This window comes from Peromyscus californicus, unplaced genomic scaffold (assembly GCF_007827085.1).
Source record: "Peromyscus californicus insignis strain IS unplaced genomic scaffold, ASM782708v3 Scaffold_3__1_contigs__length_106647218, whole genome shotgun sequence".
NCBI lineage: Eukaryota > Metazoa > Chordata > Mammalia > Rodentia > Cricetidae > Peromyscus > Peromyscus californicus.
This window is the reverse complement of record NW_026294551.1, coordinates 39952631-39973039: the sequence shown is the minus strand read 5'-3', so window position 1 is coordinate 39973039 and position 20409 is coordinate 39952631. Positions and strand designations below refer to the sequence as shown.

Genomic DNA, 20409 nt, shown 5'->3' with positions numbered 1-20409 from the left:
AATATGGAAACTGTTCAGCTACAAAAAGAACGCCTGAGACACACTCTCAGAGGCAGGATCAGGGCAAACTTTGTGTGGGGCTGAAGAGTCCACATAGTTAAGGGTTCTAGTTAGTGTTTGTCTACATCCACACAGTGCATGCAAAGCAAAAAAACCTGAGTGTTGCAAGGGGATATACACCAGTCTCCTCCTCAACTCGGCTATAACCAGACAGTAAGCTGTCCCGAGACTGAAAAGGACATGTGGCTACACCAGCAAAGAACAGTTGTGACCAGCAGCCACATAAGTGGAAAATAGGAGTTCTGAGTATTTGGGGTTCAGCCCTGATGCCTGGCTGAGAAGGAAGAGGCTGCAGTGTCATGAAGCTGTGGTCCCCAAGTGGAGTGTTACTTAAGCCAACGCAGTTTGACAAGACCGAGCTTGACTCAATTACGAAGCTTGTGTTGCTCAGTCAGCCAGATCCAAATCTCTCTCTTCTTCACATGTGTGTAGCTTCTGGATGCAAGATCAGAAGGCAAGGATGACAACCCAGTTTCTGCTACGCCCGCCCACCAGGGGCTCTGAAGTAAGCCTGCCTCTGAAACAGCTCTTAAGGAGGAGGGGAACACTTGAGGCTAAAATCCTGAGTGCAGGGGTGGGAGATAACAAAGAGAAAGGAGGAAGGCTGCCAGCAAACAAGAGAATCTGCAAAGGAAAGGCGTGTGAAAATTCTAACAGACGGATCAAAGCAGAATAACAAAATAACAAGAAAAATGAATCAGAAGAAGTTCTGAGCCTGAACTGAAACAAGAGCTAGCTAGTAGCCAGCTTTGGCCAGGCACCACTCTTTGGCTTCCTCCCCTTCACCAGGCTGTCTTTACTTCCCCAGTGTATCCTCAACCAATTCCCTGGCGCTACACAGGCCCACACTCTCATCCTGCTAGATTCTGAACCACTGAAATATCAGAGATCGTTTATATAAACCATCCTAAGACAGACACCCACAGGAAGGCATAATTACTCTCTTAACCCTCTAGTCCATCTCAGATCTCCTCAACACCAAAAACCCACTTCTGCTCTGCATATGAATACTATGCCCAAGTTCCAACCTAGTACAAACAGCCTCCTTCACCACCTCATGGCAGGCAGTCCAGCTGAAGAGGCGGGGCTCCAGAACTCCCTCTGAAACTGTGAGGCCAGTGCAGCACTATAGGTGGGTACTGCCAGGACAGATGGGGCAGTTAGCTTGTGGCTGAACTGCAGCCTGTCCCTTCCTTCCAGGACTGGGAACCTGACGGATGAAGGGAACACATCTTACCTGTATTCTCTCTACAAGTCTTTGCTGTTGTCTTATGCTTTGAACCCAGTAAGCACGCAGAAAATACTGACCACAATGGGAAAAAACAAAAACAAAAAACACGATGGTAGGATCCATGTAATCAAGGCAATTCAACTACTTCTAGAAAAGCTGTTTTAAAAGTCTCTGGCTGGGAAATGGTAAACCCTTAAGAATGCTGATCCACTTAAGCATGAAATTACAAATGAAAAATACTTGCAGCAGAAAACATCCTTAATATTCACAAAATTCGCTGTAAATTGCACAAAATTAATTCATAATTTAGAGCAAGAAAATATTGCACCACTATCATCTTTCATCATCCAAATTGGGATCTGTCTCCCCCGATGGAGTGCTTCAGGCCACAGTGGCTTTTCTCTTGTCTGACTACACGGTGTACTCTGCCTTGACCTCTCTGTCCCTCCGAAAGCTCCCTAAGCAGGGACAGCCTCCTTCATCTGTCTGCCTCGCCCAGACAACATGACACCAGCTAGACCTTAGCACTTATCTCCAATGGGGGAGGAGGGCAATTTCATCATCCCCATGCTCCCAAGAACTTCGCCTGTTACCTGTCCTCTTCAACTCAACACTCTAAATGTCTTCTTGTAGGCCCCTGCAAGTCGAAGATCTGAGTCTGAATACTGGTTCTAGTACGGTGATAGTGAAATGTTGTTTATGGGGGGAAAAATGATATGTTGATGTCTCTTGCTGTTTACCAAGAACCTGTCATGTATCTTTTATAATTTTTTTTTCTTTTGGTTTTTTGAGACAAGAGTTTCTCTGTGTAGTCCTGGCTGTCCTGGAACTTGCTCTACAGACCAAGCTGGCCTCGAACTCAGACTTATCAGCTGGCCTCGAACTCAGGCCCTCTGCATGCACCACCACTGTCCTGCTTTCTTTTTAAATTTTAAACTCTAAGACTTTGTCATATGTAAAACAGGATTTGTTGGTTTCTAAAACTGAAATAGTCACTGTGAGGATTAAATGAGATCCCCCCCAACTCCCACCCCCACAAAAAAATCCAAATTAAAAAAAAAAAAAAAAAACCTGCTGGGTGGTGGTGATGAATGTCTTTAATCCCAGCACTAAAGAGGAGGATTTCTGTGAATTCCAGGCCACCCTGGTCTACAGAGTGAGTTCCAGGACAGCCAAGGCTACACAGAGAAACCCTGTCTCAAAAAGCAAAAACAAAATAAGGAAAGAAAAAAAGTCTAAGCAAGGAATAGTGGCATACCTATAATCTCAGCACTTGGGAGGCTGAGGCAGGAGGATTGCCCAGAGTTTGAGACCAGTTAGATTAATATGGTGAGGTCAAGGCTAGCTTAGGTTAGAGTAAAACTCTTTCTCAAAAACAACAAAATCCCAAAACAAAAACTAAAAAGTCTTAGAAAATTTTAAAAGTCTAAATTTTTGCTGTTGCTTGAAACAGGGTTTCACTACATAGCTCAGGGTGACTTCAAACTCACCACATCAGGTATATTTCACCACACCTGGCTAAGACCTTCAACAGTTCCTCTCATACAGTGGAAAGCTTAAAAGAATTATTTCCCCTTGGTTTCCTAGTGTCACCATTTTATCCTTGAATCCTACCAGCCATTCTGGGCTACAAACCTCTTCTTCTGCAAGACATGTGCTGCCTGAGGGCACTAATAAAGGGACAGACAAACTCCTACTGCAGCCCATTGCAGATGGTGTCCATGCTAGTGAGTGGGCTCCAGACTCTCTGTGAGGGTTTCCTTGTCTCTCAGGAAGCTCTGACAGGCTTTTGATAATGAGGACAAGGTTAATCTGCAGTCAGGCCTTGTATGCAACAGCTAACAGAGCCAATACCTGCCATGTTTCCAACATGGTGCTGGGCACACTTAGCCTCGGTTCATTCCCAGCACCAGAACAGGGCACTTCATAGCTGGGGCAATCCTACAGCTGGTGAGCACCAAGGCTAATGGTCATGCAGGAGCAGCTGCTCCCAGTCTATGCTGAGATGTCTTGCCTTCACTTGAACAGTTGTTCTCAAACATTCTGTAACTAGGTCAGGCCTGGGTCCCTAGCAAAACACAGGTAAAAGCCAGGTGGCTGGCCTGAGGTCCTGGAGTCATAGTGCAATGACACTTACCTTTCGGGTTGTGCTTGCAAAGTGGACTCCACAGGATTTGCAGCTTGGTTCGGAGCCTGTGGGGGAAGGAAAGGAGCTGTACCCAGGGTTGGAATAGGCTTGCGTCCTGGCTCCCTGTGGTGGTGGGGCCTCCTCAGGCTGTCCATCCAAGCAGAACCAGTTGCAGCAGGATGCCCACATGATAAAATCTGGTACAGGAGAGGAAGAGGTAAGAATTACTGCAGTTTTATCCCCAGGGACACAGGTAAGACAGGATACATCTCCACACCTGCTGAGTATGAGGCCGTGACTTTATGGGCCATGGAAGGCTTGCCACCTCTTCTACCACCACAGTCAGTATTCCACCAGAGCAAGGTGAGCTATAAAGGCTTTGCAAGGTTGCCTGTTCCTGATTTGTTTAATCTGAAATCTCACTTCATTCTTACAATTACAACCAGCTTAACAGCCACTTTGTTCAAAGGCATCGCCTTGCCCTGAGGCTCAGACAAAACTTTCTGTCACACACACACAATGACCATGGAGTGCTGTGGGATGGCCTGTATGCTGTAAATATATGTTGCTATGATTGATTGATAAATAAAACGCTGACTGGCCAGCAGCCAGGCAGGAAGGATAGTGTAGGCGGGACAAGGAGGAGGAGAATTCTGGGAGGTGGCTGAGGCAAGGAGACGCTGCCAGCAGCCACAAGGAGAAGCATGATGTAAGATACCGGTAAGCCACAAGCCACGTGGCAACTTATAGATTAATAGAAATGGGTTAATTTAAGATATAAGAAGAGAATGCAAGAAGCCTGCCTCAGCCATACAATTTATAAGTAATATAAGTCCCTGTGTGTTTAATTGGGTCTGAGTGGTAGCCGGGTGGACACAGGAATACTTCAGCTACAATGGAGGGTGAGTATTATAAATGGGCTAGCGCTAGGGACTAAGAAGAACACTGAGACTGTAAAAGCCCAGGTCTTCTGATCCGTACACCACATTATCCTGACTTTCCCTCCCACTAGCCTATACAAAATACTCTTAATCCACACTCCTGCTCCTTTAAGCTTCTGCGGTTGCACTGTTCTTTTTAAAGATTTAACCTCTTATTTATGTGTATGTGTGTCTGTGAGTAAATGAGTGTGTACTGGAACTGTAAAGGCCAGAGAGGGCATCAGATGCCTTGGAGCTGGAGTTCTAGGAGGTCGTAAGCTGCCCTACATGTCTGCTAGAACAACTCAGGTCCTCTAGAAGAGCAGCAGAAGCTCTTCCAGCTAGCTAAGCCATCTCTCTAGCACTGTTGCAGCACTTCTAACAGTTTCCTACTGATCACTTATTTCCTACTCTCCAACTTTAGCTCATCTAGGGCAGGGACTATTTCCTAATGTCTATACTGGACCCTAGCAGCATTGTCCTTTAATAAAGAGTGTTTTATTTATTTATTCCCATCACACATACCAAATTTAGGTATTAAGGACAAAAGAGATTGATTTTTAAGTTCACAGAACAAAAAGGACCCAACCCCTCAAATGTCAGAATGACCTGATGACAGTAAGGTCTACTGAACACCAAGCACTGCTGGGAGGCGTGAGTGCGTCCCATGGCAGAGTAAGCAGCCGGCTGCGTGGACATTCTGAGCCTGAGCTCTTGGCTCACACACACAAATGGATACTTCCTGCATTGCCTCTTTAACAATGGCGTTTTCATAGTTCAAAGACAGCAAACTGGAAGGAACTAAGAGGCAAATCAGTCCAATGATGGTCATTTTATAGAAGAACAGAAAGGGGCACAGGTAGGGGAGGGAACGCACCAGGCCCCATGGGTTACAATTTTAGGCTTCTTGATTCTCCCAAGCTTCTTAAGCTTTCTAACATGGCCTCTGACACACTCATGACATAGGTCATTTCCTTCTGTAAGCATGCTGGCTGAACACCTGACTCCCTGACCTGACCCCTGTGAGAAAAGGGGATGTGACAGGACCCAGGCTGTCACACAGGTGACTCAGTAAGGGCTGATGAATAGTCAAGACGTCTTGGCTAGGTGCACATCAAAACCATTTGTCCCTATCTCTGTTGATTGCCTGGGTCCCTAAGTTACCAGAGAAGAGAGACCAAATCTGCCTTTCTGCAAATTCACAGTACACAAGGCATGATGGTAAAGAGCACGTCACACATGCATCATAAGTTAAAATAAATGAGTTTTTGTGGGTTTTATTTGTTTTAAGGCAAGGCCTCAAGTATCCTAGGCTGTCCTTAAACTCACTACATAGCTAAGATGTCCTGGAACTCCTGATCTTCCGGTATCCACTTCTCAAGTGCACCACCACACCCAGCATGAATGCCCAGCCTAAAAGGAGTTCTTTGTTGACAAGGCCATGAGTAGCATTTCTCTGAAAAGGAAGTTTCACAATTCTTTAAATCACACGTTGATATGTCTGAGTGTGTACAGACAGGGCACACATCCCGCCCAGCTCTGCTGCCTGTGGGCTGTGCTGTCCACCTCTAACAGGTCACACCCTTTCTGTACTTCGTATGTGTCCCCTGACACTCTACAGGAAAATAAAGCGCTCAACAAATATTAGTTGCTTCCACCTGCACTGTAAAAATGCCTTTAACTACAATTTCCTTTGGGAAGGTAGACTGTAAACCCAGAGGTTTCATCAGTCACCAGGCAGCTTTCTGGGCCTGTCCGCAGGGGACAAGGGCATGGATGATTCAGTAACTTCTCTGAAAACCTCTCCTTAGTTAGGCATGCAGTACATGCCTTTTAATCCTAGCACTCAAGAGGCAGAGAAAGGCAGATCTCTGTGAGTTCAAAGCCAGCCTGGTCTACGCAGTATCAGGTTAGCCAGACTCCATCAAAAATAAAACAAGAACAACAAAAATCTCCTTATTCTCACACACACACACACACACACACACACACACACACACACACACACACACCCTTTACTAATGCCAATCCCTTTGTGCTTTCCCAGTACTCAGTAACCATACCCAGGGAGTTAATGGTCAGCCAGAGTTGCCAGTGCTCTAATGGAAGTCTGTACAAAGCACGGTGGTGGTTAGGGAGTGGGGCTCGCACAAAGATGGCAGAGGCAGGACAAGAAAAGAGTTCACTAAGGAGGTACCATCCTTGATATGACAGCAGGGAGAGTTTACCAGAGAGGCAGGAAGAGGGGCCTTTTCTAGGAAAACCAAAATGATATGCACCATAAAAGAGAAACTACAAAATGCTTAGAAGGGCTAGGGGTAGGGGTAGATGAGGTAAATAAAAGGACACGAGTTAACCAGGAGCCATAGAAAAATCGTGTATTCTAGAGGAGGGAACCAGGACTCTATCGTGACCAGCTCACTTGAATATTTGGGTGCCTTGTGGTAGTAAGCACTCTGTGGGACAGACCAGCAAGGGGCGGGTTAGGACAGGACACTGCTGCAGAAGTAGAGGCCGTGGGAAGGAGAGAAGCGGCTGGCAGATCTCTGACAGAATCAGCAAGATATGCCAATGAACTGAAAAGAGGGTAGGAGGAGGGTGCAAGGCAAATCTAAGGGTCTCCTATTTATTTACACACCAGGATAACTAAAGGGGGTTACTCACTAAGATAACTAACATCCTCAGGAGAGAGCACACGTAGGTGTTAAGATGATAAAATTGAGTTTCACACCAGTGGGACAGGCATGTCCATGTGTGCATGTCTAGGCTGAAGATAAGGGTTTAGGAACGCTTGACCTACTGGAAATCCATAGGGCCAGAGTGGGGCAAGAGATGGACTGAATGCTCTGAGTCTCTCCAGAAGGCTCTGAGAACAGAAGCAGAGGAAAGCCAACCAGGGAAGGGCGGAAGGATGCTCACAGGGGGAGAACCAGAAGAGTGTTGCTTCAAAGAAATCAACAGTGCTGTCAAATAACTCAAGGAATGGAACACAGTGAGGGACTTCACAACGTCTAAGGGCCTTTGTTTTAACAGAGTGTGAGTGTGCTCTGCCTGGGCAGTTCGGGAGGAAAGCAGCTGACTGACTGGTGACCACAGGAAAGAGACTGAAAAGTGAGGACCTGCAAGGCTGAAAGCTGCCTGTTCACAAACTTGATTGGAAGGAAGAGAGAAGGCAGCAGCTGAAGGGGACCCAGGGTCACCAGGGTAAGTGCAGGCACACAAAGAGATAAGGATTCCTAAAAACAAACATACAAAGAAAGAGGTAAGGGCTCTGTCATGTAAGCAGTAGACCTACATTGTAAGGTACAACCAGCAGGTAAACAAAGGCTGCACGCTGTACTGTTGTGGAATATTACTTTAACGAGGTCAAGATGTGCTACATTTGCTTATGTTGTTTTGGTTTTTTTTCCAGTTTTTCGAGACAGGGTTTCTCTGTGTAGTTTTGGTGCCTGTCCTGGATCTCGCTCTGTAGACCAGGCTGGCCTCGAACTCACAGAGATCCACCTGGCTCTGCCTCCCGAGTGCTGGGATTAAAGGAGTGCGCTACTGCTGCATTTGTTTAATTAGCTAAAGATGTGCTGCTGTTTCACCGTGCCTGCCTAAGGCACCTGATTGGTCTAATAAAAAGCTGAATAGTCAATAGCTAGGCAGAGGAGGGACAGGCAGAGCTGTCAGACAGAGAGAATAAGTAGGAGGAATCTAGGCTCAAGAGAACGAGAGAGGAGAGAACAGGGGAGAAAAGAGGGAGACGCCCGGGGCCAGCCAGCCAAAGAAGAAGCAGGAAAAGACATACAGAATGAAAGAAAGGTAGAAAGCCCAAGGCAAAATGTAGATAAAGAAGAACAGGTTAAATTAAGTTATAAGCCAGTGGGACAAGCATAAGATAAGGTCGGGCATTCATAACTAATAATAAGTCTCCATGTCTGTATTTGGGAGTTGGCTGGTGGTCCAAAAGAAAACCTGCTACAATACTCCACCAGCTTAATGAACACTCAGGAAGCAGCCACTATGCTGAGGCACTGGGACTACACAAGCAAGGCCCTCATCCAGAAGAGCTAAGGGCCAGAAGGACACCATAGCTACCCTCAGCCACTGTGATACTAGATCAGGCCCACTTCCCAGCCAGGAGTCAGAGCAGTCTAGCTTCCTCCACACTGTCTCATTTTCTTCAACCTCATGGGCCTCTTCTAAACATCTTAGGAGAACAGCTTGTTCAGTCTTGGCTGCTCTGAAAAGCAGCAGATGGCCCTGTGAGAAGACTTGACTCTTGCCACACTGTGACCCCACAGGCCTGTGTTCACTTGAGTATGTCAATTCAGGGAAGGTTAACTATGGAACAGAGGTAGCGAGCTACAAGAGCAGCAGTGTCAAAATACCTCGGACCTGCTAGGTCTAACAGAACACAGATAAGCAGTCAGTGGACTATGCTTTTGTTCATGGAGATAGTTAAATATCAGAAAAGAAACATCTGCTACTGTGGTCAGTTCAAAGTATTCTCCTATCAAGCTGGCAAGCTCTAACTAACAACTATATGCACAGTTGGTTCCCAGGGCAAGAGGTTGTCATGTTGACTAACAATGCCACCATGCAAACTAAACTCTCTTCTCTTGGGAAGGCTCTTCTGATCCCTTAGCCCTAAACAGACACACAAACATCTGATTACATTGCTAAATGACTAACCAGGGAACCATCTATGGGGAATGGGTAAACAGGACACTTTGGAAAGCTAGTCTCTGTCCTGAAAACCCCTTTCTAGATCTTAAAAGAAAAATACCACACCTTTCCTGAGGGCTCAAAAAATTCCTCTTCAGCTCCCTCACCCATTCTGAGAAGATGGATTCTGGGGTTTGATCTTCAAACACCAACTGTACTTTTACTATGCTTAACTGAAACCTTGCACCCTGCATAAAAGATAGAAAGGTAGGAGGATGTAAGGTGGGGGGTGAACAAGAAAACTGTACTGTTCCCTGAAGAACCCTGCAGGAGAGGCAAGTGTGGCTAGTGAGCATGTGGGTTTTGTAACTTTGTGGGATATGCTAGTATTTCTGATGCTGAACAAGAAAATTGTGGTGTTAATAGTAAGGCAAAACAAATTGCCTATTCCAGGTGGGTTTGGAACAGTCCTAGAAGAGAACAGATAATATGATTTCTCAAAAAAAAAATCTAGATTCCTAAATAATTTTAAACTATTCCTTCATTTTGTACACCTGCCCAAGGCAAATAATCTAAAGTAGATCACTGGCTGTCATGGGCTTGGCCACAAAAGGAGCGGGAATAGAAAGGGAGCACTGACTTACACTGAGACTCCAAAACCACCTCACTGACCACCAAAAACTAAAGCAGTAATGTGGTGATATATTGTGTACCCTAATAAACTTACCTGAGGATCAGAGGACAGAGCCAGCCCCTAGTCTGCCTTCTTAAAATACATCTTTTTGTTTTTGGTTTTGCCAGTACAGTGACTAGTTCATAGCAATGAATGTTAACCCAGTTGTGATATATTGTCTACCAAATAAAGCTTGCCTGAGGATCAGAGGACAGAGCCAGTCACTACATTAGACACAGAGGTCAGGCAGTGGTGGCACACACCCTTAATCCTATCACCGGGAGGCAGAGATCCGTTTGGATCTCTGTGAGTTCAAGGCCACACTGGAAACAGAGCCAGGCAGTGGTGGCATACACCTTTAATCCTTACTGGGAAGCGCGCGCGCGCGCGCGCGCGCACACACACACACACACACACACACACACACACACACACACACACACACCTTTAATCCTAGGGAGTGATGTCTGGGCAAAGAAAAGTATATAAGGCGTGAGGAAACAGGAACTTACTCTCTTTAGGCTGAGGATTTCGTAGAGGTAAGAACTACTGGCTGGCTGTTTTGCTTCTCTGATCTTTCAGCTTTCATCCTGATATCTGGCTCTGGGTTTTTTTTATTAAAAGACCATCTAAGACTTGAACAACATCTAATGCCCCCAAAGTTTGCATACAATCTGTCCTGATTTTAATTAACTGTCTGGTTTACCAAAGTGGCTCTGCAACAAGAGCTCCACAGATGCAAACAGCTACATCTGGGAACTAACACTTCCATAGTGAACCCACTGTACACAACCTTACAAAGACCCCTTAAAAATACCCAGTTAAAGTTCCCTCAAGCCTCAGAGAAGTACCTTTTGATGCAGCAAATCATCCAATGGCTGAATCATCTCAATTTATCCAGGGGTGGCACACCTATGGCCACTAATGTATTCCTGGAATGGTCGACAGCATCTATGCTCTAAGTGCATAAAGCAAAGTATCCGGTGTTATGGATCGTTAATACAGAATGGGCTGAGTTTCATCTTGTATATTATCCTTAAAAAGCAATTAAAGTACAATTGCAAAGGCTTGGAGGGAAATGCTGTGGAAGGCCTATCAATATGGCTTAGTCAAGGTTCTCTGAAGTAACTGATGAGTAATTATGTATCTGAGAAGAACAGAATAGTCACCAACTAAAAGAATGCTTCTTTTTTGTCTGACACTGAGCTTGGTGCTTCACCTAGCATTATTAGCTCATGCAGTTCTAACAAGTTAGTATGAACTGGTCATTTTCAGGGAAGAAAACCAAAAGAAATAAGTTGCTGAAAGTCACAGAAAGTGGGTAGCAAAGCCAGGTCCTAAACATAGGTCCCTAGATTCAGAAGTCAATTTACCCTGCAGCCTACTCCACTCTGAGTGCTGACTCTATTAGAACTTGTTTGTCAATGTACAGGCATGCTCCAAGATCCCCCAGGTTTTAAAAATGTTTCCTTGTCACAAGGCAAATACAAATTACAGGCCAGTGTGTTGCCATCAAATACCCACTGGCACAGTCAAAATGGAAGAGATTCTAACAAGTGTTGGTAAGGCTGGAGAGCAAGCAGGATTCTGACACTGCTGGGAGAACTGGCACCCACTTGGTACCAGGTGTGTATCAGTAGTGACAGGGGAAGGACAATGTGTACATACATGTGAGAGTATGTGTGTGGCATATACAAACATACACATTTAATTCCATGGCTTTGTAATTCTGCTTCCAGGTATATAATACACTCGTTAAAGGAAATGTATTCACCAAAAAGAAGCACACAAGAATATCCAGGGAAGCACTACTATAATAGCCCCAAGCTAGAAACAGCCCGAATGTTCATCGAGAGCAAAATGGAGAAGTAAATTATGTTTCTGCAACTATGAGGTATACACACAGCAGTGCAGACAAATCTGATATAGACCTAATGCTGACTGAAAGAAACAGGCACAAATGTATATATACCACATGATCACATTCAAAAGGAGCAATGCCAATCTAGTGTGGAAATTAGGATAGTGAATCCTGGCAGGATGGCATATCCCAAATCCCACCTACTTGGGAGACTGAAGCAGTTAAATCACTTGAGTCCATGAATTTTAAGGCCAGCCTGGCAACACAGCAAGACATAACCAATCAATCAGAACAAAATCAGGAATAGTGGCCGTGCTTGGGAATGATAGGTGGAAAGAGGCACAGGGACTTCTGCTAATATTGTTTCTTTTTAAATTTCTTATTTATGTGTAGTCTATGTGCCTGCTTGTCTGCATGTGTAATGCTCACAGAGGTCAGAAGAGGGCATCAAATTTCTTGGAACAGCAATTACAGGCAGTTAAGAGCTGCCAGACATCGGCGCTGGGAATGGACCCGAGGTTTTCCCTAAGAGCAGCAAAAGTTCTTACTCACAGAACCATCTCTCCAACCTCAATGCTTCCTAGGTGATTACATAGATATGATTTGTAAGAGTTAATTAAATTACACATATAATTTGTGTATTTCTCTTGTGAGATGTGGATTTTTTTTTTAAAGGTCATATTGTAGCCCTGGCTGATCTAGAACTCACTGAAGATCAGGATAGCCTTGAACTTGTAGTAATCTTCCTGCCTCTACCCCTGCAAATGCTGGGATTAAAACCATGTGCCACCACATCAACTTATATGGGATATTTTAAGCACCTAGTAAAATATATACAATTTGTAATAACAACAACAACAAAAACCCATTTTGACTCCCACCCCTGTAAAGTTCATTTTCTCTACATCAAAATGCCTCTCAGTATTTTACTAGAGTTCCTTAACCTCTTACATACTCATCAAGCTTCTCCAAACTCCTTGACCTGGGTGCTCCACATAATCTCTCCTAAGTTATCAAAGGCAATTTCAAGTGGCCAGGTCTTTCTTACACTTCTCTGTCTCATCTCTTCAATCTCTCAGCATTCCTGGACGGTGACCCTCCCGACTCCAACCATCTCCCAGCCTCTAGAGCTCCACACCATTTACTCCTCTCTTCCCACAGAGCTCTCTGCTGGCTCTCAGAGGCCAGGCACACTACACTCCAGCACACCTCAAAGGGCTTTCAGCAACACTCTTAAGCTGAAGAGTCCCATCAGCACCTCCTCCACCCTAGCAGCAGTCTGCTTCTTATCCCTTACTTCCCTTTCCCTCCTTAGGTTCTTCAGGTTTCCAGCCTGTCAGGTTTCTGCCTGGACAGCTCCCTCAGGTCTCTTCTGAACCTGTCTCTGGAATCCTCCCCATTTAACTGCCCAGATGTCCCCTGCTTTCCTTCATGGCTTTCATAATATGTAACTCCAGACACCCAAACTGTGGGATGAAGAGAGTGTGGTCAAACACTACTCATATTTTATCAGCATAGCTGATATGGCAAGTTCACATTTCTCCTTAGGACCAAAAAGCTCGTTCTCAATATTTACAGGGACAGCATGACTAAGAAAAGAAAATTCTTTGTGAACAAATTTAAGCTTGTGTATGTGTCGTCTGTACTTATTATATGGGTGTGTACACAAGTGTGGGTGGATGCATATGCACATGGTACCAATGTGCGTAAAGGTCAGAGGTCAACATTGTGTGCCATCTTAATCACTCTCCACCTTATTTTTTGAGACAAGGTCTCTCACTGAACCCAGAGCTCATCGATTTGACTAACTGGCTGGACAAGGAGCTCTAGAGCTCCACCTGCGTCGTCCTTTCCAGTGCTGGGATTACAGATGCACACAACTGCCTCTTGCGTTTACATGGATGCTGAGGACCTAAGCTCCAGTCCTTGTGATTTCAAGTAAGCACTATGCCAACTAAGCTGTCTCCTCAGCCCCTACTTAATTTTTAAGTCTGTATACTTCCCAGAGGTAGGCAACTATAGGGATAAGAAGTAACATCCAGGATGGAGAGATGGCTCAGAGGTTAAGAGCACCGACTGTTCTTCCAGAGGTCCTGAGTTCAATTCCCAGCACCCACATGGTGGCTCACAACCATCTGTAATGAGATCTGGCGCCCTCTTCTGTGTACATAATAAATAAATAAATCTTTAAAAAAAAAAAAAAGGAAGTAACATCCATAAAGTACCTATTTAATGGTGAAATATTTGACGGACAGCACATTAGAGACATTATTAAACTGTGTTACAATGCTAAAATGGCAATGACCTGTGTATTTTGGTGACTCCTTTTTTCCCCCCTGGTCACCCGAGGTACTATGTGGGGCAGAGCTGGCACACAGCTGGTTGACTACACTGCCCACATGACAAAGAATCCCTGTTTCTTAAGAACTCACCTGAAATTTACAATCATCTCTCAACTTGGAAGACTGCTTGCTTTTAAAAAGAAACCTGAACTCCCTGAAGCTGTTAGAATCTCAGGGCTGCAACTGGAATTCTCCAGCAAACCTGCCTGGGACATGGAGCCCTGACGTGGGAAGATTTTGTGTGCTGGTGACACAAGGAACATCAACTAAGTGACTGCTGCAGTTGTAAGCAAGCAACCTGCAGTGTGAACCGGATTACCAACTGGCCTCACATTTGGGTGTGCAGAAATGGAGCGCGTTCGTTCTCTCTGATTCTCAGATTATTTCTAACATATTTATTTCAGAGTAAAGAACTCAGAGCCCCTAAGTCACGGAGGAAACAAGAATATGGTGGAACTTTAGAACCCACGGCTGAATAAAAACCCTGCTGAAGTGGTGCATGGGCCAGGTATAAACAAGAAAGACTTCACAAGGTGGGAACTTATTCCCAAGCCCTGTAAATCCTAAGAGATATACCCCACCCTCCAAGGCAGTCCTCTGGGTGGGATAATGGATAACACAGATTTCCTAAATGAGAATTTTATCTGAGGGATAAAATAAGAGAAGACATAACAGTTTTTTTGGGGGGGAGATGTTCCCAAATATGATGTTTTAATTTGGTTTTAGCATCAATCAGACTGGTCCTTAAATTCTGGCTGTCATACTGAGTGAGTGCGCTTGAATGTGGTCTTTGGGTTTCAGACTAACAGGAATAAACATCTCTCTCCTCACAGGCTGGCCACAGAGGTGGTGCTCTGCATGGAGAAATCTTACTTGTACTAAGTTTCCAACTTTCCATAAAGAGCAGAGGGCAATCAGGTGTATAGTCCAGGCCTATAATCCCAGCACTTGAAGGGTGGGAGGTAGGCAGAGGGATCCAGAAGAGTTCAAGGCCTGAGTTACATGAGACCCTATATCTCTCTTTCTTACAAACACACCTTCCCACACATCCACATACACACAACCACACACACACACACACACACACACACACACACACACACACACACACACACACACACACACACACACACCAGCAGAGGGCAGTGCTAGGTATAAATATTATTGGGCAAGGGGTTGGTAAGGATTAAATGTCTGCCTCTCTCCACACTAGCTTCCAAAGCCTCCATGCATACACATGCACTTGTCTTTAGGACAGTTAAGCTCGGCAGTTCCTTTCTACTACCAAGCTAGATACTTCAATACAAAGGATTGGAGCCTTGGCAGTGAGATATCTCCTGTGATGCTGTTTTGAGGGGCAAAAGGAAATCTGGAAGAATTATTCAGTCTCAAGGTTCATCAGTGATTCAGGAAAGTGATCTTTTTTTTTTTTAAGAACAAAGTAAGGCCAGGTGGTTGTGGCACAATCCTTTAATCCCAGCACTTGGGAGGGAAAGTCACGAGGATCTCTGAGTTCAAGGTCAGCCTAGTCTACAAAGCAAATTCCAGGACAGCCAAGGCTACACAGAGAAACCTTGTCTCGAAACAAACAACAACAACAAAAAGCACAAAAGAACAAAGAACATTCCAAAAACACCTAATGTGTGCTGAGTTATGCCTGCATCATTATAATGTCTCATTGAGAAATTAATCTTACGTAAATCCAAGTTAAAATGAATGAAGAGAATAGGTCATACAGCTACTGGATGAGAGATATGAGACCCAGTTATTTGACTAATTTAGCATCCTACAGAAACAGGTGCTGCCTAGACTGTCCATTTGCCTATAGTCACCACTAGTATCTCAAGAGTTTTAGCGGGAGAGAAAATAGTGGGAAGCACCTGAGGTGGCCTGCAGGAAAGGAGTATTTCATAAATTCTCACTCCTTCTAAAGATAAAAAAGAAAGGAAAGAAAAGAAAAAGAAAGTTACCTACAAAGCCGATCTTTCAACACTTGAGCACTTTGTCAAAAGAACAAACCCATTCCTGAGGATGCAGAATTCTAACTTACAAATCTAGGAGATCATTTGCTTTCCCTACTCTGTATAGTTTGGCATACTTCTAAAGATAAAGCCTTTAATACCCAAGATACCTCTCAGTTTCTCCTCCCACACATCTTTGTCCTAGCTGATGAGGCTGCCTGCTTGTTCTTCAGTGCCGAGGCTAGAGCCTCACACCTTCTAGGCAAGCGCTCTACTGCTGAGTTACACACTCATCCCAAGGAGCAGTTTCTGATTTGCCTCAAAATTGCAATTAATGCTCTACTATCTATCTATTAACAAGGGCTTTCATCAGATCTACTGAGTAGCAATGGAAATAATTCCTAACACTCAGGGCCTCACGCTCCTGTTCTATGCTTGAGCTGCCCTATTTTTCTTTGCCAAATTTACTTTGGTGAAAGCATCATCCTCCAGAGTCCACGGCCTGGACCACTGTCTCTCCCTCCCACATCACTTCCCTCTCAGAGACCCTGTCTGTGCTCTCCCGGCAACATCTCATGCAGCTCCCTGTAGCTCTAACTCACTCATCAGAGAATCTGTCAGCACCACTCCCTGCCAACATCACTGGAGATCCAAGAGGGACAGAGGAGAGGCAGCATCTCCAGATGATTGCATCCTAGAGGGTGAGTGGTCCGGCAGCATGGTGTTACACCCATTCAAAAATTACTTGTATAATCTCCCCCCAAGTATTTATTTTTCTCCATTTGTTGTGGAATGGAAGGTAAGACATGAAGTCAGAGTGGGTCTTCTCACAGCTTTATTCTCAGTATTACTGCTGTATGGAACATTATCATTGACTCTCACTAATGGTAACAGAACCTTCACAAAAAAGTCAAAATTTCATGTTCTGCAATTATGATTTTAAAATGACCAGCAAATTAAGGGGCTGACATCCAGGTAGCAGCAGTGGTGCCTCTATAGGACGACCTGAGCCACTAACACTCTTCCAAGTTAAGGAAGTGTCCACTAAGCTCAGATTGATAAGGGGGGCGGGGGAGGGCAGTAGCAGACTGGCCAGAAAGTAACAGGACAATGTTGGTGCTGGAGGTTGTCCAGCAGCAGGAAACCAGAAAGGGGGAGCTGAAGGAAAGTGGGACCATCGCTCCCATTCCTTCCCCGAACGCAAAGGCTCGGAGCCATCTAAGCTCTTTGCCATAGATCTGTGACAGGAACTGCAAAGTATGCAAAGGAACACACACACACACACACACACACACACACACACACACACACACACACAGAAGTAAAATAACAGCAGAGAAACCCTAGAAACCAGAGAAGCACACCTCTAGTCAATACACCCAGGTCTGGGAGGAGCTTCTCCCGTCCCACCCAACACAGCCCACAGGCTGGAAGAAGCAACAGTAAAGACATAGCAGTAGGACACTAGAGGGTCCCGGAACATAAAGGGTTAAAACAACACTGCCAAGTGAGGATAGCAGGGAGACCACACTTCCCACCAGCAGCAAATGAGCTCTCTTCCTAAAGTGAGAACCATTGTAAACAACTGAAAAACATACATAATAATCACAAGTTATAAATGTTCTTGGGAACTCCCTGGTTCCAACTAGTCTATGACAAATATCTGCAGAGGGATCTCAGCATCTGCTCCGAAGTTCAAGGAAAAGTATTCGTACCGATGGAGCGGTGCCAAAATATCACCCCCGGGGTCGGACCAATTAAATGGCTGCCTCTTAGTGTGGCGTTTAGGAGAGATGACAGATTGAACACACTGCAGCAGAAACCCACACATTCATTGCAGCCCAGGCACTCTCCCCCAAAGGGGGAGTCCATCAGAAAATGAAGCAGTTTGGAGTGAAGTCTTCTAACGAGGCTGAACACAGAATAAACGGACTGGCGGTTTAATTACTGCAGGATCCGTCTTCCGTCAAAACTGATGACACAGCCCAGAAGGACTGGAGACACTCAGCTCCCTCTAGCTCTCCTGTGCAGAAAACAGAACTCATCAGGTAAACTGTTTGGGACTTTCTGCCTCAAGAAGCTGTTTTCACGGTTGGGCGGTGGTGGCGCATGCCTTTAATGCCGGCACTGGGGAGGCAGAGGCAGGTGGATCTCTGTGAGTTCGAGGCCAGCCTGGGCTACAGAATGAGTTCCAGGAAAGGCACCAAAGCTACACAGAGAAACCCTGGATTAAAATAAAGAAGCCAGGGGCCAGTGGAGAGGGCTCCTGGTGCCCCAGGAAAAAGCAATGCACTAATTCTGATTAGGATCAAATGATGCAATTTGCTTTTCTTCCAAAGAGGCCTGCACAAATGTGGCCAAATATAATAAACAGAACCCTAAATCCTGCTTTTGCTTAACTGCTTTAAAACTTAATCTCCAAACAACAGAATCTGCTACATTAAAAGAATCACTGAAAGGGTTAAAATATGCACTTCAAGGATTTACCCGCGAGCTAAATATATAATGTGCACTCAGGGAAAGGTGGCTGTAAAGATGGGGTTTTTTTAAACTTTGATTACATTAAAATGTAATTTTTTTTACATTTGGGGTGGGCATGTGCCAGAGCATAGGTACAATCAGAGGTTAACTTCCAGGAATCAGTCAGTTCTCTCCTACTATATGGATCCTGGGGACCAAATTCAGGTCACCAGGCTTGGCAGCAAGCACCTCTACTCACTAAGGCTGCTTGTAGCACGAATTGTTAGAAGGTCTTATTAATAAAATCAAACCTGAAGCTAGGTATTGGGGTGAACACTGAATGATCAGAGAAGCAGAACAAGCCACAGCCACCTCACCTTGCCAATTCCTCAGCTGATACTGTTTCCTCAGGCTGGAAGCCTCTGAGTCCTCATCCAAATGGATCTCAGTTGAACTGCTTCCCAAAAGCCTAAAAGCTTAACCAGCCTAGTTCCTGGTTTTCACGCCTTATATACCTTTCTGCTTTCTGACATCACTTCCTGGGATTAAAGGCTCTTGTTACCACGCCTGGCTGTTTCCAGTGTGGCCTTGAACTCACAGAGATCCAGGCAGATCTCTGCCTCTGGAACGCTAGGATTAAAGGTGTGTGCCACCATTTTCTGGCCTCTATATCTAGTGGCTGTTCTGTTCTCTGACCCCAGGGTACACAATTAGGGTACACAATATTTTGGGGAACACAGTATCACCACAGCTGCTTGCTGGCCCTCCACTTTGTTTTGAAGGCAGCCTCTCTTGTTACTTCTGCAGCTCTGCTACACATAGGCGCTGTGCAAGGCAGATGATCCTCCTGTGTCACCCTTTCCTCACACTGTAGGAACGCTGGGGCTGGGGCAATGGGCACTTTCATACAGGTTCCAGGGATCTGAGCCATCTTGCTGGTCTAAACAAATTGCTTTTAAAGCTTTTTACTTTTGTTTCCCAGCTGGAATCTATGTTGCCCAGGTTGGTCTCAAACTCATGGACTCAAGCAACCCTCCCACCTCACAAGGTACAGGCCAGTGTACCTGACTTTTCCAGGTTTTTTGGACACAAGACCCCTTTTCTCTGCTTTTTTACCTCCTTTAGCCATGCCAAAACCTTTACTCCAGTTCCATCAAGTTCTTAGCAAGAGGCTAAATGACCTGTGGCCTTTACCGCTGGCTCTAAATGAGTGTGGAGCCACTGGAAGAACTTCCTGGAGCCACTTGCAAGTGACCTGGCCTTCCTTGCAGGCCAGATTGTGACGCCCCTTCCCTTTTCTACCCCACCGCAGTAAGTTTCAGTTTGTCTTCCTCTCCTGCAGTCCAGCCAACTCACAATCTGGCGCTTCCCTGCTAGGTTCAGGGTAGAGCGGACATCCTCACCTCCACGCTGACCTAGAGCTGTACGTGCGGCACCAGCACCACAATGCACCTGGACACAGCCCGTGGCAAACGGAGGAGGAATTCAGATCAAGCACCTTCTTCCTCTCAAACTTTTAGCTGGTCTGATGCTTGGTCTCAACCTGAAAATTAGGCGGCTGACTTTCTGTAGTACCTTCTGCTCCTGCTGGATGTGATACGCTCACCAGCATCCAGGCAAAGAAGCAGAAGAAAATGGAGATGTCTAGCTGTAGCCTTTACTCCAGTTCAATCAAGTTCTCAGCAAGAGGCTAAATGATCTGGGGCCTTTACTCTACAACAAAAAACAAATGAACAACACAAACCACCTTTGTAATTTCACCATATTCTCACCTACTTAGTATTATTCTCACCTGCTTAAGCTGACCCTCAGACTTTACTTTGCCTCCGTCCCACAACAAATTATAAAATGGCTCCTAGTCAACATCCCTTGATAACATCAAGCCCCCAGTGCAGATTTTAGGAAGTACAGTCCTTAAACCTTAACTTGCAAGGCCATCAGCCAGCCCCACCCGCCATTTTTTTTAAACTTAATTTCTTCTTACTCATTTGCCCCTTGAGTTACAAAGCAGAAAGACACACAGACTTCTTTGCAATGTGGCTAGATACCGAATACAGGAAAAGATGTAATTAAGGCCTTTATCTGCAAAACCCAGGTGCTTGTGAGCATGCTCAGTTTAA

The 20409-nt window shown here is 45.2% G+C and overlaps 1 protein-coding gene across 1 annotated transcript in view; it reads right to left on the bottom strand.

Moving 5' to 3' along the window:
• Window positions 1-20409, bottom strand: part of Rffl (ring finger and FYVE like domain containing E3 ubiquitin protein ligase) — a 47777-nt gene that overhangs the window by 13957 nt on the left and 13411 nt on the right. Inside the window, 1 exon segment of the mRNA XM_052759792.1 lies at window positions 3429-3616. Within this exon segment, the coding sequence (XP_052615752.1) occupies window positions 3429-3616 (188 nt within the window).